Here is a 27,130-nt window from a genome sequence, read left to right on the forward strand (position 1 = left end):
ATTAATCTCTCACCATTTCCATATTCGCAAATTCTCAAAAGTGCATCTTGTTGATATCCCGAAAGTATGCATCTTAAGTATCCTCATACAAGCAAATTCTTCACCTGGGAGGAACTTAGGTAAGTTCTTTCTGCCTTTATCCGTGGAAAATGGTCAAGTTGCGTTCGTCATCTCTGGTAACGCTATATAGTCGTACACGTACTGTAGTCCCATATGTTACATTTGGTGTGGGTAGATCTAGTAACTTATAGGACATGCAAGACTAGTGTAAAATTTTATGTTAAAATTGACCTTGACCCGTATCCTTTCGAACGTTCACTGGCTGTCTAGCGTTGTATAATAAAAGATGATTAGGATGTTTAGTAATGGAGGCTCCTAGCTGTCCATTTCATTTTCCAAAGTAAAATGCAAACACAATCGGAATCTCTTCCCTACCTCGTCCTGGATCTGTCGATTAGGCCTAACAGTTACAATCTCTTGTAAAAATTTTAATTTAGAAAAATGCATGTAAAGTAGGCCTAAATTTATTGACCATCAACCATGTTCGATGTTGACTTAACATCAATCCAGATCCAAACTAAATTTTACACCTACCCGATCTAGCTAGTGCAGTGGTTGCAATATTCAAGTTAAACCAGTTCGAGAAACCCACTCACAAGGGGGGCCCCTCCTTATAAGTAACCCGTCCCCCTTATAAGTAACCCCCGGGGCACCCCTTATAAGGAGTCTCCACGCTTTTTTGCAATGCAACGCGAAAATGAAAGGACTGCGGCAATTCGCTTGATTATGTCCATAAAGCTTCACAAGTTTCCTAGTTACTCACGAAATTTGAGCAAAATCGGTTCGAGGCATCATATCTAAAATCATAGATTTAAATGCGATGTCAAACGACCCATGCGAATGCTGAAATGCGAGCGATTACTGCCTCGAGTGTCGCCAGGCGCGGCGGCGCGGCAATGTTTGAGTGCAGACGTGGCGACTGACCTCCGTACTCAGTCGCCACGTCTGCACTCAAGCATTGCCGCGCCGCCGCGCCTGGCGACACTCACACCAGTAGTCGCTCGCATTTCAGCATTCGCATGGGTCGTTTGACATCGCATTTAAATCCATGATTTTAGATATGATGCCTCAAACCGATTTTGCTCAAATTTCGTGAGTAACTAGGAAACTTGTGAAGCTTTATGGACATAATCAAGCGAATTGCCGCAGTCCTTTCATTTTCGCGTTGCATTGCAAAAAAGCGTGGAGACTCCTTATAAGGGGTGCCCCGGGGGTTACTTATAAGGGGGACGGGGTTACTTATAAGGAGGGGCCCCCCTTGTGAGTGGGTTTCCCGAACTGAAACATTAGGCCTAGATGTCAATTATCAGTATATTAGGCCTAAAGTAATTTATTACATATGTGCAGTTTGATGTTTCCAGGTTAGCATGCCTGTAGTACGGGGCATAAAACTGCACATTGCTTGAATATGAGACCGTTCTGAAGCGAATAATTTTCACACAACAATAGATGTAACATGTACTCTTAAATGAATCCCACAAGGATTGGAGCAATCATCCCCCAGCATTCCCACTGATTCCCACTGATCAGTTACTAGCCATTGGGCATCCCCTTTAATATCACTTACACAAATGATAATGCTTGGATGTTGGAAGCCTACTTCATGTCCCCATAACCTATCATTTCAAATTCAAAACGAAATCTCTTGTGATTTTGATATGACATCTTTTAATCCGAATTTAGAATCTCAGATGGAATAGATTTGTTCTAATTCTTGATTTCTTGATCTAAATATATTTTACTCATCTCTGATTCTAGGCCTAGACTCTTTAATGGAGATCTTCTTTCTCTTTCTCTTCTCATCAGTACAGTCCACCTTGTCCATACATAGAATCAGGTCTAATTGTAGATCTACCTACCTGGCATACATGTAGATAGTCAATAGGCATAGGCCTAGCCTAAATACTAGGTCTATAATGTACAAGGTACTAAGCTAGACAGTGTAGATGATATAGATCTATATGTGAAATGTTATGTTGTACAAAATGTGATGTGTGTCATGTGTCTGTACAACACAACTTGTAGCAGTAGGCTGTAGGCTCTGAGTCTGATGATTCACATGTCTTTGTGAGGGCCATATATTGTATGTTTTCATCTTGATCCAAATCGAGAGCAAAAAGGAGTTATTATTTTAGTAAATTTGACTGGGTGAAAGATAATTCAGAAAAGATGTGGTTTCATATAAATTGCATTCTTGGCATTTTTGAATCGCTACAGGATGGAATAATGAATGCTCGCAGTAAATATTTATCTCATAGATTTTCTTGAGTGTGAATATATTTTTCGTTGGCGCTGTCAATATACGTCAAGATTATGTGTAATTTGTTTTTTTGTGCCTGCATAAATTTCTTCTGTAACGAAACAAAATGATATCTTTATAAATGTCTGTTTGTTTTGTACACAGCTGTCTCACCAGTGCTCTTGGGGTAAGTGTGATGGAGATTGATAGAACTCATCATAGTGAAGTATCCTTTGCATTTTGTGGGGTAACATTTTGAGGCACATGCAACAATCTATTCTGCATCAACAATTTAGTAGATGACTGCTACAATGGGTGACAACCTAACAAAACGGATCAATTGATCCCTTTGTAGCTCAGTACAGATGTAACTGCTAAGTAATAGGGGATAAAGAAAATAAGTAGTGATTGGGTAACTCTTGAAACTTTGTGAATATTATCTCATATTCTCACCAAATAGCAATCAAAAGCGGAATAAAAAAGAGGAAGAATTCTGTGCCATGGATTGGTATGAAGAAGGTAATTTGTGTCCATGAATAGAGCTGTATTGAATGCTCATTTCAGTGCTTGGAGTTCTGTTGTGTTTTGTTTTCATTCAATATTCATGTAAAAACAAGATATTTCAAAGTCCAATTTCAATCAGTTCAGCTCATGATTTTTTGACTGAAAGGCGGAGGGTATAATGTTGTCTTTCATTCTTTGGTCTTCATGTTTCCATGTTTGTTTACGTATCCACTAATTAGATGATGTATCAACAAATACATATTACTATTTGTGTAAATTTCACAAAATAGTATTTGTGTCTCTTTTGAGGGTTTTACAGTTGTAGTCTTCTTCACAATATCATGCTCATCTCAAACACTTCTTTTCTGTTGCCTCTGCTTCCAAAGTATCCCAATGGGACGCTTCGAAGATGCATTCCAGCGGATCACATGATCAGGAAAGATGGTGTCAGCTATCGGGTGAGTGAAGCGATGCCCTGGTACAGAACATCCAGCTCAAATTTGAAGTCAGATGAGATGAGCACTTGAACAGAGTGAAAAGGGAGAGTTCATAAATCAAACTGTTGGGTTTTTTTTTTTCATTTTTCTTCTTCTCTTTCTTCATCATCTATTTCATCTTCTTCTTCTTTTTTTTTTTCATTTCCTTGTGCCTTTTTCTCCTCTATGGCAAGTTTACTATAAAAGAGGATATCTTGATGTATATAAAGAATTTAGATAGATAAATACGGATATTGTATCCATTTTTATCAATTTGAGATATTGAGATTAAAGCTGCTGAAATGCAGAGGAAGCAATACAAATTTATTTCATAATTTCAATCATATTGTCAAAACTATTTCTTGTTAATTTAACAAATTGTGCAGTATTGTTGGGAAAAAAAAAAATCTTCATCTGGTCATGACCTTACTCATAGAACATTTGAAGATGTTGTTTGATTTTTGGAATTCACTTGATCATATTGCCATGATTGTGATCACAAGTGTGATTATAATCGTGGTTCTGACTATGATTATTTTTATGGTTCACAGTTGTGTTTCTAATTATCTTTATACATGTAATTATGAATATTATCACAGTTCCTATTGCAATTGTGATTGTGTTTATGATTATGATAATGATTACACTGATACTTTAATTAATGCTATCAATGGTTGTGATTATATTTATATTTTTATCTTTGCAATTCTTTGCGCATACATTGCATTTGCGGGAATGCATGGCATCAGGGCTCACATGCCTAAGGGTAACAGTAAAATAATTACATGTATAGGTCTACTTTTATAAGCCCTATCTCATGCATTGCTGCCCTAACCATATCATACATACTACATGTCATCGATGCCATTTCCACCTGAATGTATGAATACATAAAGGTACTGTAATTGTGATGTTTTGTTTGGCTGAATGAATAATAATTGCAACTGATTGACAAATTGCCCTACATCGATGTAAATAAGCACTGAATTGATCAGTGTTTTAGTAGGAGCCATGATAAAAAAAAAAAAATAAAAAAATCATGGGCGTACAAACTCAATTCAATTCAGTGCTTATTTATGTTGATGTAGGGCTATTTGTCAATCAGTTGCAATGAAAACATCTCAATGGAAGAATTTCATGAATTTGAATGATTGAATGATAATACAAGTAATTATGATTACGACTACGTACGTCTACATTGTGTAATAAACAGGAGATGTTGAAGCTGATAGACCTGAAGTATTTCAACGAGGCTCTCCATCTGTCTGTCAACATGCACACGGCGGACTACAACATCAACGTCCTGCGAAAGAGTATGAACCTCCTCAACCACAAATTCCTCACGTATGTCACAAAACTTTAACTGACATGTGATTGTTTGTTTCATTTTGTAGCTTGTACGGTTGATGATGACCCGTTTTTACTAGCCATCGAAGGACGTACTGTAGATTGTAGTTTGTCTTTCATATTTTTCATGTTGATTGCATACCGGACAATGATGAGATATGATAGAATAGCTCAGTTGTGTTATTTGTAGGAAAGGTGTGATGAATGCAAGAGGTTACAAACAACCTCTGAAACCTAAAAAAAAAACCAAACAACAACAACAAATGCCCATTGTGAAGCAGTAATGAATAAAATCAACTGAACTTTGTGCTGCTATGAATTACAACTGAGCTATCCATCAAAGTATTCCTTGGTTTGATGTGTCAGACTTGTCACACTGTCTGAGGTCAAGGGTCGTATTCAGGGCCAAATTTGCAAGTGCACATTTATGCAGTCGACTAAGATTATAAACCCAACATGAACTGATGAAAGTAGAGCAGCTTGGGTACAAGAATAAATATCAAACTACCCGGTACGTAGATATTTGTGCGCAAAACATGAGAGAGAACATTGAATGTAAGCAGCACAAGGAGAGATACGCTGCGAATATTGCTTACTACGTGCTCATGATGTGCACTCCATGCACATGCAATTTCTGCAGTATTCTCAGATTCTGAGCTTCCAACATGCTCAAATTTCAAGTTGTGGACCACCCTGATAATAATATTATGGAATTATACATCTATTCTGCTCAAGCACAAGCACAGCTGCATCTGTTGTGTGAATTTTCAGTGGACTTGGGTGGTATTTATCGGCTCTTTGTAGTAGATAGTGTGCCATCGACTGAGGGAAATCACTGTGTGTGATATCAGTGCACTTTTACAAATGAACTAGATGTTACTTTTCAATAGTTTATGCCACTACAAATTCATAAAACAAGTTTTTAGCTTATGAAAGACACAGTCTAAATCCACATCTTTTCTTCTTCTTCTTGTCAATGAATTGTACTCTGTTGAAACATGCCGTATTGCGAAGCAAAATTAGGTGAAAAGCTTGGCATAACCGCTGCACTGACTGGCAAAAATTGCAACAATGACATCACACCTGTGGTTCAAGAGATGTTAGACGTGGACATGAATATTCATGAACTGTTTCCCCTCATTAGCACGGTCACACCCCCCTCTCAACCAATCACCATTCACCCTGTACAGGTTTGATGAGCTGAATGACGTGCGGGTGGCCTTCCAGGTGTATGAGGCTGGAGACATCAAAGGAATGATCATTGACAAGCACACCCTCATGCGGACCCTCAAGGTAACATTATGGCCACTCCCCTCTCTTGCCTTGTTATGGACTTTTCCAGTCCATTTCTTTCAGTGGTCATGTGGGAGAGTCTAGTTAGCAATTGGGGGTGGAGAAGTGATTACAGATGAGGGAAAAGGCATGGATATAAAAGATTTGGCAACTGAAAGATCATGTTTATTGTCAGCTTCTGTGTCTTTGTATCAAAATCAAAATGATTAACCCGTTGAGGACAAACTGATTTTGCTACAACACACGTTTTCCATAAGCAACTGACCGAGTATACTTGGGACTCGTCCTCAACAGGTTAAAGATGAAACATGAAAACTTGAACTTCTTAAAGTGACACACTCAAGCAAGCCACATTCTAATAAAATAATGCTTGAAAATAAAAATGAATCAAGGTCTAACATACCAACTGGAAATAAGCAATTTTATGAGGAATCAATGTATGGAATTGACAAGCTCACACAAACGAAACAAGAAAGCCACAAGCTAATAAAAGAATGTATGAAAATTGAAATGAATGAAGGATAAGCAAAGAAAAGAGGCAAGTTCTGCTGAAATGGTGTGTATGATGGAAGAAATGTGAAATAATTGTGCAGTTGTCTGTGCATAATGTAGTGTGATGCAGCATAGCATAGGAAATCAGCATGTAAAGCGTCAATTTCTTGTGTGACAACTTCCTTGCAGCTGTGTGGGCGCACCATTGCACCCCTCAAATTGATGCACCGTGTCAAACACATGGAGGAGAGGTTGGACGAACCTGGCCGCATACAGTTCTACGAGTTCCTGGACCTCATCGTCCTGTGAGTTACCCACAATGCATTTGTTTTAAAAACACCTTCACCTTTGCATGATTGAGGAAATAGATGCATAATGCTAGTGCATTTAATCCTGAGTTCTTGACTGACCTGTGGGGCCTCAGTCAAAGGAGTATAAGGAAAAGCCTGTTGTAATGAGCTCCCCAGAAACATGAGTTTTGACCTTGTTATACAGATTCCTCATGATAAATGTTCAGTAAAAGAGACCAGCTAGATGCAAAAATGGGAAATTGAGACTTTACTTTTAATTGAGAATTTACCTCATTCAAGGCAGTACCCTTTGTTTTCATAAGCTAATCCTTTATAATGACATTTTCCTGTTTGCATATTGCCGAGAGAATATTAGTTGGAATGCAATTCATAAAATTCACAGCAGGTGTCAAGAATGTCACAGAAATTTCAATGCCAGTTTGTCACGTAACATGATCATGTTCGGGAGCTTGAACTTAAGATTTCACTAATTGAACTGGGATGATGTTTCCTATGTTTTAAAGAAGATGTCTTATTTGAACATGTTGAATCCATTTCTAATCTTGATAGTTTTTTAAGTGTCTTGGAAATTAATAGGAACCTCATTCTCTGTTATGGCAAATTAATGATGACATATTACATGGTATCCTTGACAGTCATTCACGAAATGTGGGTTCAAAGAAATGTGGTTTTGGAGACATTTCATGCAAAAAATGAATGTGGAATATCACATTAACCACACGACACCATGTTGGAGGACTCAGTGATTATTAGATCATGGTATAGTCTCGCCATGTCAGTCCAGTTTCTCGTAAGCTCCAATCATATTTTGAGTGCTGTTTTCTTGTATCAGAAATACTTCCTCCAAGATACATAGGGTAAGCAACCCTGTTTGCAGCAGGCCTTGTACAGGGTGCCTATTTGTAGCAGGGGCCATTTCATTCATCGATAAAAAGGCACAATCAGGTGTCACTTCCCATGACACTTGTGAGTAACTCCTGCTTGTGTTCTAAAGTGGGACCTAGCCCATGTTACATTGAGTAAAAAGGCCGGGCTCGGCCGCGCATTTGGCCAAGTTCTGGAGGCAGTCTCGGCCACGGCCAAGCCGGTCCTTTTCTCACTGTAACGGCAAACTGGGCCAAATGCGGTACCAATAAGTGCGACCGGCATGCTCCAAATAATAGTTGTCTGTTTACAAGCAGAGCGCCACTACGACAAAATATTGAAAGGTTTGCATTAAAAGCCAGGGCCGAGCCCGGCACTGTAAACGGACAAAATTGTGGGAACGAGTACCGCAATTGAGGCCGGGCTCGGCCGCGGCTCGGCCCAGCCCTTCACTGTTTAGCTGTTTAGCTGTTTAGTGATGAATGAAACTGCCTCTGCTGCAAATAGGCACCCTGCAGCAAACAGGATCATTTACTCTGCTCTCCTTTAATTGACTTTCGTCAAGTCATGGTGAAATTTCGATGATTTTGATCCTGAAGAAATTAACTTGTCATCATCATTGAATTGGCAACACTGAATTTTTCTACTGTATAATTGGTGAACTTTGACCTCTATCCAGGTGCTCTCTTACCAAAGACGTTGTACTGCCCGATACCAAATGTGGACCCCTGGACAAGACATGGAGGAAGTTGTTCGAGGTAAGAAAATTTACGGATAAATTTACGTCATGTAAAAAGAGCATACATGTACATTCTCCCGCCGCCCATCATTGAGTTGTGTCTTCGACACATACCTTGTTTACATTGTGTTTCACCTTAGGAGGGTTAACCACTTATCAGTTGGATTACTGTATACGCCATATGTTTAGCGAATCTAAATTTTTGTGAATCGAGACTTCCCGACGATTTCGCAGGTGGTTAAATTCGCGATCATGGAGTACTGTACTGAACAGAGAAATGTATACGTGTGTGTCACGTTCATATCAGGATCAGAGTCATCATTTCCGTGTGTCTTTCATTTTGCGAATAGCACCTGACTTATGAAATTCATGAAAATAAAAACCTCATGAAATATTTGGCATATATACAGTAGATGCCACTTCTCTTGTGCAGAACTTGATCTCTTTGTGTGTGTGGGGGGGGGGGGGGGAGGTGTAGGGACAGCCCCCACCTTTTGCACACCACCGCATTTCTTGGTTTCGCTTTCCCCTCCCAGGAGAGACCTCAAAATTTTATTATAGTGTGTGTGTGTGTGTGAAGGAAAGTTTTAGGACTGCCTTTGCAATGTTTGCAAACTCTCAGCAAAGGATGCACATATTCTGACTGAAGAGATGGAATAGCTACAAGTGGGGGTGCATGTTAGTGCCTCAAAGCATGCATTTTAAGAGGAATTGTATGGTAATATTCCGGCACAAGCTTCAAGTCAAAAGTGGGTCTTCTTGTCTACCCCCTCTCCAGCATGCATGTACACTCCAATTGGTGGAGAATTGTGTGAATGTGGTTTATGATGATGAAAGAATGTTTGTAAAATATACTTGATTGTGCATTTTTTTTTTTTTTTTTGGAATGTACATTGTAGTCCAACCTGGGCATGGGCATACATTATGTTCTAGCTTAAAGTTTAAGAATTGATGCATTGCAGAGAAAATTCACAAGGACAGACTCTGATATTAGAGTTATCAGGCAAAGAGGCTATATAGACTTGTATGCCAGTTGGGGGACACTTTTTCTGTATGGGTCCTCTTTCTTCTGGGACTGTGTGATAAAGTGTGAGTGTATTGTTTAATGATGTATTATTCTTGCACTTTAATTTGGTGAGAAAACTGTCTCCTCTTCTCCCTCTCCCCCCTACATTAAAGGACAAGTTCACCTTCATAAAAACATGTGGATTGAGAGAATGCAGCAATATTTAATAGTAGAACACCTGCGTGAAAGTTTGAGTAAAATCAGACAATCCGTTCAAAAGTTATGAATTTTTGAAGTTTTATTTCCACTATTGCTGGGTGTGAAGACTACTGCAGCTTGTAATGTTATATGTGTAGAACGATATAAAGAAAATGTTAAGATTCAACATATTTTCACTTTTCTGGCATGATAAAAAAGCACATGACTTGCCTCTTTCATAAAGCATGGGAAGTAATATTACCCTTAACATATGTCAATTACAAGTTGAGGGAATGTGTACTTTTTTGTAAAATATGAAACTTTGTGGAATTCTCTGTATATTTTCCTTATATCACTCTACGCATGTGACATCATCAACTGCAGTAGTCTTCTCATCTAGCAGCTAGTGACTGCACATAAACTTTAAAAATTCATTACTTTTGAACAGATTGTCCAATTTTCCTCAAACTTTCACTGATGTGTCCCACTTGTATTTGTGCATTATCTCAATCCATGTGTATATGAAGGTGAACTTGTCCTTCAAAGCTTTTGAACTCTTGACCTTCCATCATTGAGCCGTGAATCATCTGGTGATGGCAGAACACCTTAGCCCCCTCTCCTTGTCCTTTCCCATCACCCCCCCCCCCCCCCCTCTTTCTGAGGTTTGATTTGTCAAACAGCAGTAATCAAGACTTGTGGTCTTGTAAGTGATGTGAGCCCCACCTGTAGGTATACTGGAGAAGGAATTAGGAAATTTGATATCAGCTAGAGATGAAACACGTATGCCTAATCATCTTTGGACGAAACCACCCATTGTTCTATTGTTGTATTGAATTAAATCCACGTTCTCCATAGAATAGGCATTCAATTTCTGAGGTAAAAGAACTCATGTGTTCCAAAGTTGAATTCCACCCACTAATTTTTCATCCAAATTTCATAGCATGGTTTATGCATCAAAAAAAAAAAAAAGAATAAAAAAACCCCACTTCATTCAAAGTATTAAAAAAATGCAATATGGGTATCTTAATTATTAAAATACAATAATTGCTTGAACAAAATGGCATGCTGCTAGTATTTAGTGATTGATTAGGTGATTCACATTGAACATTGATGACTTCTTTTTTTCTTCTTCCTGTGTAAAAGCTTGATGACTTTGACAGGGTTTTCTCCACGTGGGACGAGCGGCTGGAGGAGCACCTAGACCGAGAGTTCATCGGGACGGAGCGCAACTACGGCCACGAGATTCTCGGCAGCAAGCGCATCCCGCGCGAGTCCTCAGTGGACCCAAGCCTGAGAAAAGCTCAGGTGAGCCCTCATCTCAAATTTATGTGCACCAAAACTGTTCAAACCTCGATGAGATGCGACATCAAATGAGTCATTAACTCTGAAGCCCCCTTTCATTGAATAAATTCCACTCCATCGCATTTGTCTGGTTTCACTTTTAAAAATAAATGGTGGGGTTTTTTTTTTTCCATGTTTCATTTCTCTTAGTTCGTACACAGCTGACTTCTCTTGACACTTGACACTTCTCGCTAAGTATTATCATCCGATATACATGCATCTGTCCACATTCCTGACATTTGACCCTTCTTGTGCCCACAAACAGTGGGTTATATCTTGCCAAACTCTTTTGAAGGCATATAGAGACTTTTCTCAAGAAATTGGGATCTCAAGGAGTTAGACAAGCCAGCCCAGGCGATGCAAGACAACAGTCAAAAACTCATTGTACTCCAGAAGAGGAGGGTGTTGTTGTTGTTGTTGTTTTTTTTTTTGTTTTTTTTTTGGGGGGGGGGGTTATATGTGTGTATGTGTTTACTTTCACTTATCTTTCTTTTATCAATCACAATATTTTGTAAATCTTGACTTGCAGTTGTAATTGAGAGACTATAGCAGCATAATAAAAAAGCATTATTCATAAAGGAGGCAGCATTTTCACCTGGTATTATATCAAATAAATCACTTGACTCTCTATAAACTGTGAAAATAGAACTGCTATGAAATATATCGTGTGTACAGTACTTTTTTTTTTCCCCACAATCCAAACAAAAATGAATGAATAAAGGTGCGCTTCCATTCCCGACGCTACCGAGAGCTCAAGACTTCGGTGACCCAGTCCCACGGTCAGGTCCGCGGCACCAAGGCGGGCCACGTCCGGGCGAGACCCGTCTCGGCGCCAGGCGTGGATGACTTCCGCATCCCTGTGCACTGCCCCATATTCGAGAAGCGCCCCCACACCGTGGCAGAGGTAAGGTCACTGTGTCATCTACTAACCACTCCGTGCCTTTGATTCCGATATTACAAACAAGTTCAGGCTGTCATGCACCCGTAGCCCTCCTTTCGTACTTGATTTGTCACCGTGAAACTTCAAAGAAGATGACCATTTTGTATCGCAATAGATTACATCCGAACCGAAAGTCCAAATTCATCTGCACCGAATCGCACTTCCTCAATACCTTTGCCCTGAATTTTGTGCGAAACAATGCTTTGAGAGATGACAGCGTCATCGCCTACCGAGCCAAGGTGATTGATGGCATTAATTGGCTCGAGAGGGATAGAAACTGAAAGTCATTAATTGATCTTACTCCAACTCAAGGGGAACTTCCTAGTTGGGGGGTTTTGTGGTGGCATTTCACTCGATCACCAGGCCCGTCATTTGAAACAATTTCAGGATTGATTGATATCTCTTTTGAAGGCATGTGCCACCAAGAACCCTATGCTGTCACGGCACTCTCAACACATCCACTTTTTCCTGGAAGCTAATCTAGCGTGTCATGCATTTTTGTTGTTGTCGTTGTTGCTACCATGTTGATGTTTGAGCATGTAGTTTTGATGTGACAAGACGGTCGTATCAATCTGTCCAATGCACAATTAGTAGTTGTCAGTGTTGACGCTGATGCCAAGACATTATTATGCTGTAAGAGTGACAGCTCACTTGGAGGCACAATGTATCAATGTTTCAAAGTGGCAGTGTGCGAATAGGGAGGGATATTTCACTAGGCTTTATGCATTTTCTGCCCCTCCTCCCCCCTCCCCCCCCCCCAAAAAAAAAAGAAAAAAAAAGAAAAGAAACGATAAAGTACTGTACAGTATAAAAAAAAAAGAGAGAGAACACAGCCTCTAATCATTTGTATGCAATTGTATGTATATTTAAAATCCTCAGTTCATTAAAGGTTAATGAGATGGAAGATTTTAGCTTTTCCGTTTTTTGTTGTGCATTAGTACATTATGCCTGTAGAATAAAGTATGTGCTACATCTTTACCTCGTAGTCTGAATTTCAACTGTGAGTGCATGTTTTAGATGTATGGTTTTGAAAGTCTTGTGGTCACATTATTCAAACTTTTGTGTTGCATTTTTATTGAATATATATTGTTGCACTGTGGATTGAACCATAGCCAGTTTGTTGTGTATCACATGTTGTGTTTTATGCTATACCCCCCTCCCCTTTCCCCGTTTGTTGTACATGTGCACTCTATTATGTGTGCATGTGTGTGTGTGTGTTTGTGTGTGTACAGTCAGTAGCAGACACAGCAGTTGCCTGTTTTCATGCCATATTTTGACCTTTAACCTTTGACCACACATATTTGGGGGTCACATGTCACCCCTCACAGTCCTCATCCACCCCTGCACCCTCACTCTCATCCTCTCGAATCGCATCCGCACACTCAGACTCACAGAAGGTAAGCCGCCGTTAACTTTTGAAGGGTCACACTCGGGAGAAAAGTTGTCATTTCAATGATGATTCAAGCAAAAATAGCTCAAAGTATGGGGGGTTAGGATTTGTGTTTAACCAAATTAGAATCATGAATTGAAATTACAATTATGAATTCAAATTCAAATTTGGAGGTGATTCCTAGTGAAAAAAAAAAAAAAAAATCACTGCAATCACAGTATGTGCTTGTGTGTTGAGCTCGACCTCTATTAAATGACATAGTTTGGGAGGCGGAGCTTACATGACCTTGCCACGGGCACGGGCATATAAATAATTTGTACTGGAGTTTGATGCATCATAGCTGCCACTCACAATCCGGAACTCAAACTTTTGATTGACATGATGCAGGATTTATGATAGGCGATACGCCTCCCTTTGAGAAGTCACATTCAAATATGATTTCCAAGGTACCGTGTGCACGGCTCCCACACGCCTCCTTTTGAGAAGTCACATTCAAATAAGTTTGATTTCCGAGGTACCATGTTCACGGTCCAATCATTCTAACAATGAATTACAATCATCATTCTTAATCTTCATTTCAGTGATGATTTTTCTCTCGCGTGTAACTGCTCTTTGAATCATCATTAATCCGTCAGATATTGTTTTGTTTTTGTTTTTTGTTTTTTCAATCTTTCACCATTTGCTGGAGTTGAAAGGTCAAGCATACCACTATAAAGAGTAGGCAGCAGTTTATTCAAATTCATGAAATTCTTCCGTCGAGATGTTTTCATTGCAACTGATTGACAAATTGCCCTACTTCGACGTATGTACGCCCATGATTTTTTACCATGGCTACTACTAAAACACTGATCAATTCAGTGCTTATTTACGTCGAAGTAGGGCAATTTGTCAATCAGTTGCAATGAAAACATCTCGACGGAAGAATTTCATGAATTTGAATAACAAAAGCAGTACCCGCTGCATGCTATAAGGATTAGAACCAGCACTTGCTGTCGGGCGAAAGCTCGGTGGTCTAGTGGAGATGACGCCTGTCCGGTGATCAGGAGGTCGTAGGTTCAAATCCTGCTCGAGTATGTACGCCCATGATTTTTTATCATGGCTACTACTAAAACACTGATCAATTCAGTGCTTATTTACGTCGAAGTAGGGCAATTTGTCAATCAGTTGGAATGAAAACATCTCGACGGAAGAATTTCATGAATTTGAATAACAAAAGCAGTACCCGCTGCATGCTATAAGGATTAGAACCAACACTTGCTGTCGGGCGAAAGCTCGGTGGTCTAGTGGAGATGACGCCTGTCCGGTGATCAGGAGGTCGTAGGTTCGAATCCTGCTCGAGTATGTACGCCCATGATTTTTTATCATGGCTACTACTAAAACACTGATCAATTCAGTGCTTATTTACGTCGAAGTAGGGCAATTTGTCAATCAGTTGCAAAGGCAGCAGTTTGTTGCTGTTTTTTTTTTTCCTCCTGTGTGAACCAAACTGTGTTCACAGCTAAAGTTAGTCTGTCAGTATTACATAACTTCAGTCGCAAAAAGTGAGAGACTTGGTAATATACCATGGCCACAACACTATGAATTCAATGAATACAAGCTAGGGCAATTTAATGTCACTGTAATTTTGATATATTCGTGTTAGGTGAAAAGAGGGATGGTGTTGACACTACACAATGTCTGCACAAATCTTTAAAAGTTCACCTTGTGCTGGAGGCTTGACTCATTAATCATTTCTGCTGCCATTTTTAATAGTAGTGAGTGGAGTTGCAATCTATTTGATCATGGACAGGTTGACAGATTGTCCAATGACTTTGCGGAAAATTGTTTTCCGTTGTGTCACGCTTGGGACTTGTCAAAATTTCACCGTGCATCATTTGGCATTGTGCCTTGAGTGCACAGTACTGTCGTGATATTCGTTTCGAGTCTAGATTTTCCAAGCAGCCCATGCCAGCTGGCTGTTACTGAGCTTTTGAAACTGAGTGCAAAACAGCACATCTGCGACCTTTTCTTGTGATTACAATGGACTGTTTTATTGTATGCTACACTTTCTCTTGCTATGCACAAAAATAAAGCAGTTTTAAAAATCTGCTATAAAAAATCAGCAGTTTAGCATAGCTTTGAAGTGTCTTAAACTTTGCAAAATCAACTTCACCCACAGATTATTCAGCTACCCTTTATTATTGTTGTAGTTGTTTTCAAATGCATTATGATCATCAAGACAGTCTAGTCCTTTTTAGTTTCCCCATCTTTTGAGTTTTCATTTTGTGCAGTGTGTTGTAAAAGTTGTTTTTTTTTTTGTTTTTTTTTTCTAATGAGACAATATTGACACTATCAATGTTATGTCTTTGCAAGTCACTGGCACCCGCAATTATTCAACTGTGTATTGTTGTTGTTTAAATATCAATCACCAAGTTTAGTCCAGTTATTTCATTTATTTTTTTTTTTTTTACTGTGTCAGTTCCCATTTTACACGTGTTGTAACAGTATGGTTTTATTCTGTAAGTAGTAATATCGGCAATAATGTCTACTTTGCAAAATCACTGGCACCCACAATTATTCAAATACCCACATTGTTGTAGTTATTTTTAAATGCACGTTGATCACCAATAGTGTAGTCTTTTTAGTTTCCCCCGAAATTTTAGTTCCCGTTTTACCATGTGTTGTGGTATTTGTTGTTGTTGTTCTAGTGAGCCAATATTATCAGTGTAATCATGATTGTTGTTATTGCCATTATTGCAATCATTATTTCCTCACAATCATTGAATTATAATGCATAATCATTATCAGGTAGAGGGGTATCAGTTGATGTTAAAAATCCATGTTGACAATCAAATATAATGATCAGGGTTCCCAGCCCATCAGGGAAATCAGGCAAATCAGGGAAATTTCTTTTACACTTTTCTAGTCTGGGAAAAATCAGGGACTTTGAGAAAAATGCCTCAAATCAGGGAAAAGTCAGGGAATTTTGACTTGCCCCAAATCGATAGTTGTCAGTCAGTCTCTGTTATATTTTGTTGCATATCGAAACAACATCACTTGAATGACTGGCTATGTGAAACTTGAAATGAGTTGAAGTAATCATCATGGAATTTTGAGACTTCATCATGGAAAAATCAGGGAAAACTCGGGGAATTTGTTTTCTTGAAATGCTTGGATCCCTGATGATGACAGTGACATTTCATTGAAGAACATACTCTACCTCTGATTGAGGCAGATAATGTTCATGTACACAAACACACTCATAACAAAATTTGGGGAAAAAAGTGAGCCTTTATCCATATTCCTCCTCACTGTACTCTTTGAATGTACTTTCCAATTTTCCAATGTGTATTTCAAATTTTGTAATTTGTTTTTCAATTTCCTTGTGCACATTTCAAACTTTGCAATGCATATATTCAAGTTTTCCACTGAAATATGTATTTTCATTTCCAATTTAGCATGCATTTCCATGTACACTGTATTGTATTTCAAGTTCCACTGTGTGTTTCCATACTTGTACATTATCTGTATATTCCACTGTGATTTGATGATGATAATGAAACAGCATTTATATAGCGCCATTTATCTGTTGAAACATTCAAAGGCGCCCAGCTCCCACAAAGTGTCACACATCATCCACAAAGTTTTTCGCAGTAAATTTGCAGTAAAGTTGTTCCATGCATGGGTATTGCAATGTGTTTTTCAGTTGTTGATGAGTAATTACATTGTATGTTGGAGATATCCTGTATTTTCACCATACTGATCAGATGCTATCTGTCTTTGTTTCTTTCATATATTTTTTTTTCTCTCTCTCTACTCTTTGATGTTATTATTTCCAATGTTTTCATACTAGATGCATTCATACAAGTATGTTGAATAAACTGTATTTTCCAATGTCCAACAAAGTGCAAAGTATGATCATACGTCTCTGAGAATCTGCAGGTTAAATGAGTAGGCTAATTCCTTGTGTCAGTGAGCACAATATAATGTGTCACTGAAATTCCAGTGTACCTTGACGTTAGTTGCCCCTCTTCTTTTTTTTCCCATGGAAACACATTGACACACAGTCTGACCTGGAATCTGTGAGGAATGTCGACCCCCGGCTAAAGTTGCTGAAAGCCATCCATGACAGAAAAAGTGAGTGTAATAATTTCTTCATGTTCTATTCAGAACTGCATCCCTGTGCATCTGTGTCCAGTATATACTAATGAGAAAGATTAACAATTCTACAGAAGCAGAAAATTTTCTCTGATAGCTTTTGTTTAATATTAAAGATTTTTTTTTTAAAGAGAGAAAAACAGGTTTTTCATGCAAAGTTTGTTTGTACACATTGCATCTTATGACAAGATGTGAACAGGGAAACTGCTTAAGATCAAACCTTTGAAAATCAGATTCAATGCCAATCAGAGACAATATGAAAAAAAAAAGAAGACAATTAACAGTTCTCAGAAAACCAAGAAATAGATGACAACATGTACAGAATTTATGAGGACAGTAAAGTCTGTGCATTTTAATGTTACTGGTACATAATTGTATGTTGAATGCTGATTGCTTCAACATCATTCAGTCCACTGGATAGATAATGATGCAGCACTAGCCACACATATATTATACACTGTATATGTGACCCTGCATCATAAGAGTCACAGAAAGTTGCCAGACATGAAATTTTAGTTAAGAGCACATTCTAAAAGAGCAGACTTTAAGCTTTAAAATGATGTATAACTCAAATCAAATGGACTCTCCTAACCTATCTAAATATTGGAAAGAAAACACACACTCGGGAAAAGTGTGAATCGAGAAAAGAGGCTCTGAAGTGCAGTGTCTATTCAAGCGCTAAATCTTTACCAAGCCGTGCTGGCTGTGCAATGAATGGGACAAAAAACAGGATGTAAACCACCAAACAATGAAGGGATTATCAGATTAAACTGAAATTGAGCATGCCTTGTTAACACATTCTGTTTATAATTGATGCCAACTTTCAAAGCAGTAGCATCACCCTTTCAAAAGTTATTAGAGTTGAAAGTGAAGAGTATGTACAAGGTTTTTAAGAAATGAAAAGGGGACTTTAAAAACACACCTAATCACACTATTCTACCAAAAAAATGTTCAAGATAAACTGCTAAAAAAACACACTTTCCTGCCTGTTTTATGATCCCAAATTTTAGCATAATGTAGAAGAAGACTTAATTGCTCTTTCAGAAAATATGAAAAAGTCAAGATCGGTTAGGTTGACCCATTTCACCTATTTTCAGTCCTCACACGAAATGAGTGTGTGTGACTTTTTTTTCGTTTTGTGGTGCATGGTCACACTATTGTATATTGGTAGTTATTGTCATGTGTGAATGCGCTCTGGTTGAAACGGAGTAGACGCAGGGGCCAGAGATGTACAAGTGTATGACCATGTTAATCCGTTCTATACGGGACCCTGGTATCCTGTGTATTATGTCTATAGGGATTTCAGAAGTCAGTATGAAACAGGTTATCACCCAGTGAGGACAGTTTTGATTTTGCTACAACACGCATTTCCCATAGACATCTGCCCGAGTATACTCGGGACTCATCCTCAACAGGTTAAATGCATCTCTTGCTCCGACTGATGTTTTAGTGTTGAGCGGCACCAGGCAGAAGATTTCTAGAAACATTCAATTTGTCCCTTGCTAGAGTTGGTAACAATTTTTAGGTGAAAATGCTTGTGACATCTTGTTTAATGTTTACGATTGGTGGTGTGCTTGTCATATTGCCAACTGGTAGCAGTACCTTTTAGAATGTGCCAACATTTTAGCATGTCTTCCAGATACCTGTCTGTATTTCCAGGGCCCTGTTTTATGTTAAAAATTGATTATATTGTTGATTTCAACTGTAAATCTTAAGCAGCCTCTGTGGTAAGGAAATTTAAAATTGATTTTTTTTTTCTTTTGATAAAATGGAGCCCAGGACTTATATTTCTGATGTAAACTTTTGGTAGTTCATAAATGACTAGACTTTTGTGACTACAAATCCAGATTTTTTGGCTGCGAGCAAGATGAAATCCAGTTGTTTCCTAGCCTTTGAAGTACAGTTGTAGTCATTAGTGATCATAGTTTAGAGGCAGTAACATACTGTCACTATATTTTCATTTTGATTGTGACATATCAATGTTGTGTGTGAAAGGCATGATACGCTTTAATATTCCATGCTTTTCTTTTACATTTGAACTTGTCCAGTTTTGATGAAATATGTTGTCTCTTCAGTTCTTACTTTTTACCACTAAAATAAAATTGAGCATGTGATGGACTTTCATATGAAAAAAAGAATGATTTCTAGGTTTAATCCTATGGCATAATTAGTATTCACTTTGTTTTCAAATTGACTCACAATACATTATTACCAAATGAATCTTAATCTTAGCAGATTGGTTTATGTGAATATACATATCTCTGTAACAAATATATTGTACCATGGAAGAAGGAAGAGAAATAACGGTAGTCTCGACTTCTGACAAAGATAGATAATGCAGCATAGGGGTAAACTGTGAAAAACGTTTTAATGCTTGAAAAGTCTTGAAGGTAAGGCTATACTGTGCAAATAATACCTTGATGTTTGTCTAGGCTGAGATTGACTCAGAGTCTCAAAGTGCTTAACAACAACCTGCAAAGTTTTGTTTGCGCTGGGGGGTCCCCGTTGTCAAGGTGGTAGTCAAGGATATTACCGCAGCATGGCATTGCAAGCTCCCTGTGGAACCTTGAATGCATGATGAGCGTTTTGCAAGAAGTGCAGTCCAAATATCATTTTCCACTATTCTCTAATGACTGTACCATTGTATACAGTTGTAGTCATTTGCCCCAAATCACAAAATGTTGCCTGTCCCAATATTGCCTATACATGTAGATGTATTCTGCTCTTCCCAGTATGTACCCAGACAGGTTCCTGTAATCCCACAGAGAGTGTTTTCTTAAATGCTGTCATTGTTACCTGGTCATTGTAATTCAACCTTTGATATTTTTGTCGTCAAAATTTTATCATCATTTTATCAACCACATGAGATACAAAGTCATTAAATTTGAATTTTAGAGACTAACTTCATATGAATTCATCTTTGATGCATGCATTTTGGGGATTTCCAATCTATGGTGTGATCTGTTTCAGTGTCTTCAGTTTCAACCATCTGTAGCCATACAGAATTACCGCATTAATTGATATCTGTATGCCTTCATCCTTCAGTGGATGTGATTTAATAATCTAAACTATTAAAATGTACATGACCACACCATGGTTTGTCTCTTCCTTAATTAGTGCCACCTAGATTCACTTTCTTGACCTATTCGATCTTGTAGTCCTTGTTTATGTACTAGACCTGCATTGCTCATGTGGGCTTGTTTTATTACATTTGCATCATTAATTACTCAAATTGTATGATCAAAAATATGATTTCCTTCTCTTTTTCCTCTTAATTCATGAAAAGTCTATTAAAGTGAAACAACCATTTCTTCTATTTTTCACAATGAAACCTCTAGCCTATTAAACCCTGTTACTAAGATCCCACGTTTACACATAATATACAAACACTATTTGCACAAGGGCAAGAATGAGGATTTGATTGTACAGCCTCTCATCCAACAAGTAACCTGTGTGTGAGGAAACCCTATGGGGACGTTTGTTTGTACGATTAGGTCCTAGTGTCGGGGGAGTTAAAAAGGCAGTCGGTGGAGCAAAACAAAGGCACTTGCCAATAACCCTGGACCACTGAAAGAAATGTTTGCACTGCTGCTACATCTTGTAAGGGCATTTTGTCTCCCTCGGCTTTTGTGTATTCTGTCAAGAATAGAAAAGAAGACAGCGTTGATTGTAGGCCTGCAGATTTAAGCAGGATTTGCATGTCTTCTCCACTCTGCTGTTTTGTAGCTTGCACTACAGTTGTACATGTCTCGTTTATCATCATCTTTTCATGCAAGAATAAGTGGCTGTAGGACAATTGTTTCGGAGATACAAAGTCCGTAACTATCGGCGATGGTAGTGGCTTTTCTCTTGCGGAAAACTTTGCAAGGTTTTACTGTCTCCCGTGCATCAGAAGTAAGTAAATCTTCAGTATATGACAGGCCGCCATGTAATGTGTCATATTTCATGGGGCTGAGCATCCTGCCTCCAAGCAGAAAAGGGATCTTCCCATAGCCATGATCACTAAAGAAAATTTTTGGTATCATAGGATTTTAGTTGGAATCAAGCCAGGGATCTAGCTCTTTCCACTTGTATAGCTATGAATAGGATATAACGATTATTAACCCGTTAAGGACGGTTTTATTCTGTAGATACAATGTGCGTTTCCCATAGACACCTGCCCGAGTATACTCGGGACTCGTCCTCAACAGGTTAAAGGACAAGTTCACCTCCATTAACATAAGGATTGAGAAAATGTAGCGATGTTAGTAGAACACATCATTGAAAATTTGAGGAAAATCGGACAATCCGTTCAAAAGTTATGAATTTTTGAAGTTCTTGTGCAGTCACCGCTGGATGAGAAGACTACTGCAGTGTATGATGTCACATGCGTACAACAATATAAGGAAAATATAAAGAGAATTTCACAAAATTTCATCTTTTGAAAAAAAGTACACATTCCCTGACTCGTTACTGACATATGTTATGGGTAATATTATTCCCATTGCCTTTAGAAAGAGGCAAGTCAAGTGCTCTTTTATTATGCGAAAAAATTGAAAATATGTTGAATTTTCTTTACATTTTCTTTATACTGTTGTACTCATATGACATCACGAGCCTTAGTAGTCTCCTCATCCAGCGGTTCCAACACAAAAGTTTTAAAAATTCATAACTTTTGCATCGATTGTCCAATTTTCCTCAAACTTTCACTGATGTGTTCTATTAATATTGCTGCATTCTCTTAATCCTTATGTTAATGAAGGTGAACTTGTCCTTTAACTAACTAAATGAAACAACCAACTACTGTAAAACCAGACATGTTTGTGTGCATTTTGATTTCGTGAATTTCGCAAGAGTGAAGATTTGTGAAACTGAAATGCATGTGAAAGTTCTTGTCCGTGCAACTATTTGCATTGAATGCCCGGATAGCAAAATTTTATGCCACGAAAATATCCTGCTTTAGACAGTAAGCTATGAAATTGTATACAAATTGACCACCCTAGAACCACTGGTCAATCTCAGAGCTCTTAAGGCTTCAATGTAAATTTGCTGCTTATGGATACATTGTACATATGTCGATCGCTGTGGTTGTCTTATATGGGCAATTCTAGCGTTATGGACATTACATTCAGAGGATTTTTTGTGACTTTGTGGGCTTATTTCAACAACTCAGCATTATCATTCTGAATCCATCCATGATTTTAATATTCTAACCCAGTCATCTTGAAATGTTAACAGTCTAAGTTTTGATCAGTTACTATAAATCATTTGGTAGATATTACACAAAATGCTTGCCGGACATTACATTTTTGGACACGATTATTTCAACCTCCATGTGGATATGTTGAAAAATTTATGAATCAGAACATTAAGTAAAACAAAATTTTTCTTCTGAAATGAATGCTGAGGTCCTGTGTAAGTTGTAGATTAATAATTGTGTACAACACATTCAACATTTACTCTGCAGGTTCACAAATGTAGCGTTACGGACATTATAACTTTGTCCACTTTTTAAAATCCCAATATTCATACTTTAACACAGTTTGTATCTCAGGCAAGGCTAATATTAGTGGTGGGTTTTTTTGTGTTTTTTTTTTTTTTGGTTCATTCTTAACCATAAACTACTTCGACATAAATGCTGAAGTGTTGCTGAATATGGAATAATGAGAGTCAAAGATTGTGTGTTTTTACAAAAATTGTCAAAAAATTTTGCCCCAAAATGTGGTTTTTTTTTAAAGGAAAAAATGCCTAAATGTACTTCAATTGTAGCAAAATACCACTCAAATGAAAGAACTCGACAAGTTCTAGCATCTGATATTAAATTTGTCCCTGTAGCTCATGTTTTTCATACTTTTTCGTGGAATTGCCCTTATAATCCTTGTATCCCACATTAATTTCCTGTTCATAGGTATGTGGGTGAAATTTGGACTTGTTGGCATTAGAAGGGTTACATTGGAATAATGTAAGTGTCCAAGTGTCTCCAGGACTATCTGTCTGTAGCAGTCACCTGCTCTAGAGTACCACCAAAACCTCCCCAGGAAAGAAATAAAGTGTTGGTGACTGTCGTCCGTTTACCAGCCACCCATATAATACTGTTCCCCTGACCACCCCTCCCATGGGCAATAGTGCTTCACTGTTTATAGTACTCGGCAGCAGACCCTAGGTTTAGCTCTACAATATCTACTAAAAATCCACTCTATTTGTCTAACAGACACCATTTTTTCTGAAACACTAACGACTTGCAGCTTATGATTATTTCTTGCAATAAATTGTTCCTTATTATTTATTAAATATATACATATATATGTTGCTGTATTGCTGTAAGTTTCTTGCTGATTGCTGTAAGTTTCTTCCAAAAGACTTGGCGGTGAGGATAAGCTAGGTGCCTTGGCAAAGGCCAGTACTGCCTGGCTTAGACCCAAACCTCATTTATGTGGTCTCATCTCTGTGGTCTTGGGTAAACCACTCAGTCCTGCTGACAGCTCTGTTTGGATTCTACCTGGCATGCTGGAACACTAGTTGATTTATTCATGTTTGTGTTCATTTTTATGCAGTAAAAATGGGAGAAAATTGTAAAATCTCAATGTACATTGTAGGGTGAAGTGTGACATAGCACGACTTTCCTCCAACCCCCCCCCCCCCCTTGCTAAATCATGAAAACACTTGAGAAAGACTGTTTGTTATTCTGAATTTTTTCTTCTTTCTTTACGCTATCTATAAATAGCATTGCAGTCTGCACCCTCTTCACTCGATGCGCCAGGTCTGAGGTTCAAACCTCCCCAGAGCATGCTGCCGGCCGAGCTCGAGGCCAGCAAGCGGCAGCAGCCCCCGCCTATCTACGGTCAGGGGGATGAAGACATAGCCAGGCCGATCAGACGCAAGGCCAAGCGGCCGGAGACACGGCAGGTGGTCACCGAGAAGGACGTGCGAGACAGGCAGCATGTCCTGGATAGCCTCCAGTATGAGATCGAAACACTGGTACGTTAACAGTTTGACAGAGTTGCCTAGGCCTGCATACATGTACAGTGTAATCCACCTCCTTCAAAAATATTTGAAGTATTTGTCAAACTGGATCTGCCGCTCAGATGCGAAGACAATTGACTCGTGTCTCATTGCATAATCACCAGCGACTTTCCAGGGAAGATATGTCTTTGTGATGGTAGTTACTTTTCGCTATCCCTACTTACAAAAGATGGGCGGTAGACAATGGTAAAGGCACGGGGGTGCGCGAATAGAAATTGCTCAAATATTGCTGAAATAGATATCAAAATTACTTGACTGTACATGTCTGTACGCTAATCTGACATATTAGTTTATAAAGAACTATACTTGAAGATGATACCATATTAGTTTCATGTTGCGGAAATAAGGAGAAAAGTGATAAAACCGGCTTTCCATGATGGTAAAATTTCGAACACTTTCACAAAATACAGCTCAGATTTATACACTTTTGCACATATTTTCGAACGGAATTGACTTTTGTTTTATATGCTTTATCATTAGGTGAAATTTCATTGCATTTGAAACGAGCAGCATATACCCGATATTGTGTTAGCGTTAAAAATGAATCTTCAGATTGCTCAGAAAGATGGCGGATTCAAGCATCAAACATCAAAGGCACAGATGCACCTGTGGAATTCTTTTGTCCATCCATAGAAAACTGACAGCTGATTGAATAATTATAGTCGGTTGTAACTCCATCCCTCGAACCTCCTTGATCCAAACATGAATGTGACAGGCACACATACATGTACATTTCTCCATCCATGATTGTACTCCATTATTGCAAATTCAACCACTTTTGAAATTGAAGGGGAAGTCCCGATGGATGAAAAATTAGGCTTTATTTATGTCATTATACAGTTTAGATTTAGGTTACATCCACGGTTTTAGTGAATATCATAATTGAGTGCTTTAATCAAGAGCATGTGCTTTGCTCGAAATGCCTGTGAGTAAGATGCATGCATGTATGTACATGTGAGTACATTTGCATGTGTGTGTGTGCATGCAAATAATTTAATGTATTTTGTCGCTGGGGTGACAAGACCTTGTATCTGTAATTTTTGTGAAAATGACTTTTTTGGATAAATGGTCAGTTATTCAGTTAAGTGATGTCCTGTCCAAATCATAGATGTCTTACCCCAAAAATGAAGCCACCACAGCATGTCAAAGGAATGTCTATCCCATTGGATACAGTGCTTTGGCTGCCACGTTTTTTTGCTCTCCTGAACATTTGACATTTTGTAGATACGAGGTATTGTCGCCCCAGCGACGATTTGTGTGTGGATTTGCGTTGCATCTATTTTGATGTCAGATTCATGTCTCTTTCATCATTGTGTGCTCTTTTCTTCTTTTTTTTCGCTCACTCTCTCCTGCTGCCTTCATCCACCCCAGGAGGAGCGTACGATGCAGAGCCTCCACAGCCAGCTGAAGAACCTCCTACCCCACCACCGCTTCAAGAGTGCCTCCCTCAAGCAGCGGGAGGCGGAGGAGCTGGAGAATGCCAGGCTGGCAAAGATTGAGGCGGAGGTGAGTTGGAGGGGGCCAAAGATCGTGGGGCAGCGTGCCTTTGATGCCATGGAAGAGGAGATCCTCTTTATTACACAATCCGATCTCTGTTATCCGGCCATGTGGGGACCGTGCAGTGTCCATCCAAATGAGTGATTTGGCCAGATCCGCTTCCCCTCGGATTTAGCAGTGCCCCCAAAACCTGGTCTGATTAGGGTAAAACTTTGGCAGGAACAGATTATGGTTAATCATCCTAATATCTCGGTCTGAATGATGTACATGTACCTTTGATACATTTCCACATGGTTTTATAGCTTTATAACTTCTTCCTGTACACTAACATATATGTGTTTTACCTCATATTTCTGTATCAGAATCTTCGAAGACAGAGAAAAAGGGATGCCAAGAAGGCAGCAGCAGAGTCTTTACAGCGTCTGGTCCACCCCACCCCAAGGGCATACCACACCCTCCATGACAGGACGTGTGACGCTCGCAGTCAGGGCCCAGGCAGCACACGGCACAGCACATCGACCTCCAAGCGGGGGACCAAGCCCCTCCTAATGCTGGACGGTCAGAAGGTTCTGGTGGACGGGAGCGAGTCATCGCTGCCAATGGAGAGGACGACACTGGACAACGTCAGTTCCACAGGCAGCATCGAGGACGCGGCCAGCAGCGTAGCCCAGACCACCGACATCGGTCACCATGCCCCGGTCCTGCCCCGGCCTGGCCGCAGCACCACCAGCCACTCGTCGTCCTACGACCCGGCCAAGTTCCGCGAGTCGCGCATGGGCACCGCCGCGCTTCTCCACAGCTACTTCCATGAGAGCGATGCCACCAGCGAGGACGTCGACGATGATGAGGGAATAGGCACGCTGCCTGCCAGCGAGATGAGAACAGACACCATGGAGGGGCCCCGCCCAACGGAAGAGGGTGACAAGGATGAGGAAGATGCGGGTGTTGGGACAGAAGACCACAGCATCGGACGGAGATCTAGCTCCATTAGCATGACAGACGAGAGCGGCAAGCAGAGGTCGCGGCGGCCGGTACAGAAGGTCAAGACGCCACTGGCGCAGAACCTGCAGTTCGAGCGCACAAAGCTTACGCGCAAGGTCAAGATCGGGGAGGACGAAGAACTCTGGCTACATGGGTTCCCGCTCAGCGAGATTGACCGGCTGACCTTCAAGAGCACAGATGACCGCTCTGAGCTCAATCCCCTCACACAGAGTCTGTCAAGCATCTACAGTAAAAACTAGTCTTGAAGACATCTGATGCACCCTTTGATACTATATGTGACCATGCATCACAA

At 39.4% G+C, this 27,130-nt stretch overlaps 1 protein-coding gene across 1 annotated transcript; it reads left to right on the plus strand.

Annotated features, from left to right (window-relative positions):
* On the plus strand, positions 1–27,130 carry LOC140236051 (uncharacterized). Its single transcript, XM_072316025.1, has 14 exons — positions 1–119; positions 2,465–2,486; positions 3,190–3,261; positions 4,493–4,623; positions 5,817–5,919; positions 6,601–6,716; positions 8,266–8,344; positions 10,673–10,834; positions 11,592–11,774; positions 13,139–13,207; positions 17,247–17,316; positions 24,041–24,294; positions 25,711–25,845; positions 26,199–27,130. Exons 1-14 carry the CDS (start codon positions 67–69, stop codon positions 27,075–27,077), a joined length of 2,328 nt encoding a protein of 775 aa, XP_072172126.1. The 5' UTR covers positions 1–66; the 3' UTR covers positions 27,078–27,130.

Source organism: Diadema setosum, chromosome 12 (assembly GCF_964275005.1).
Source record: "Diadema setosum chromosome 12, eeDiaSeto1, whole genome shotgun sequence".
Taxonomy (NCBI): domain Eukaryota; kingdom Metazoa; phylum Echinodermata; class Echinoidea; order Diadematoida; family Diadematidae; genus Diadema; species Diadema setosum.

Coding starts and splice junctions, on each gene's coding strand:
- LOC140236051 (XM_072316025.1), top strand. CDS start 67: ATGCATCTTAAGTATCCTCATACAAGCAAATTCTTCACCTGGGAGGAA. Junction 4,624..5,816: donor CTCAACCACAAATTCCTCAC/GTATGTCACAAA, acceptor CACCCTGTACAG/GTTTGATGAGCTGAATGACG. Junction 10,835..11,591: donor CAAGCCTGAGAAAAGCTCAG/GTGAGCCCTCAT, acceptor GAATGAATAAAG/GTGCGCTTCCATTCCCGACG.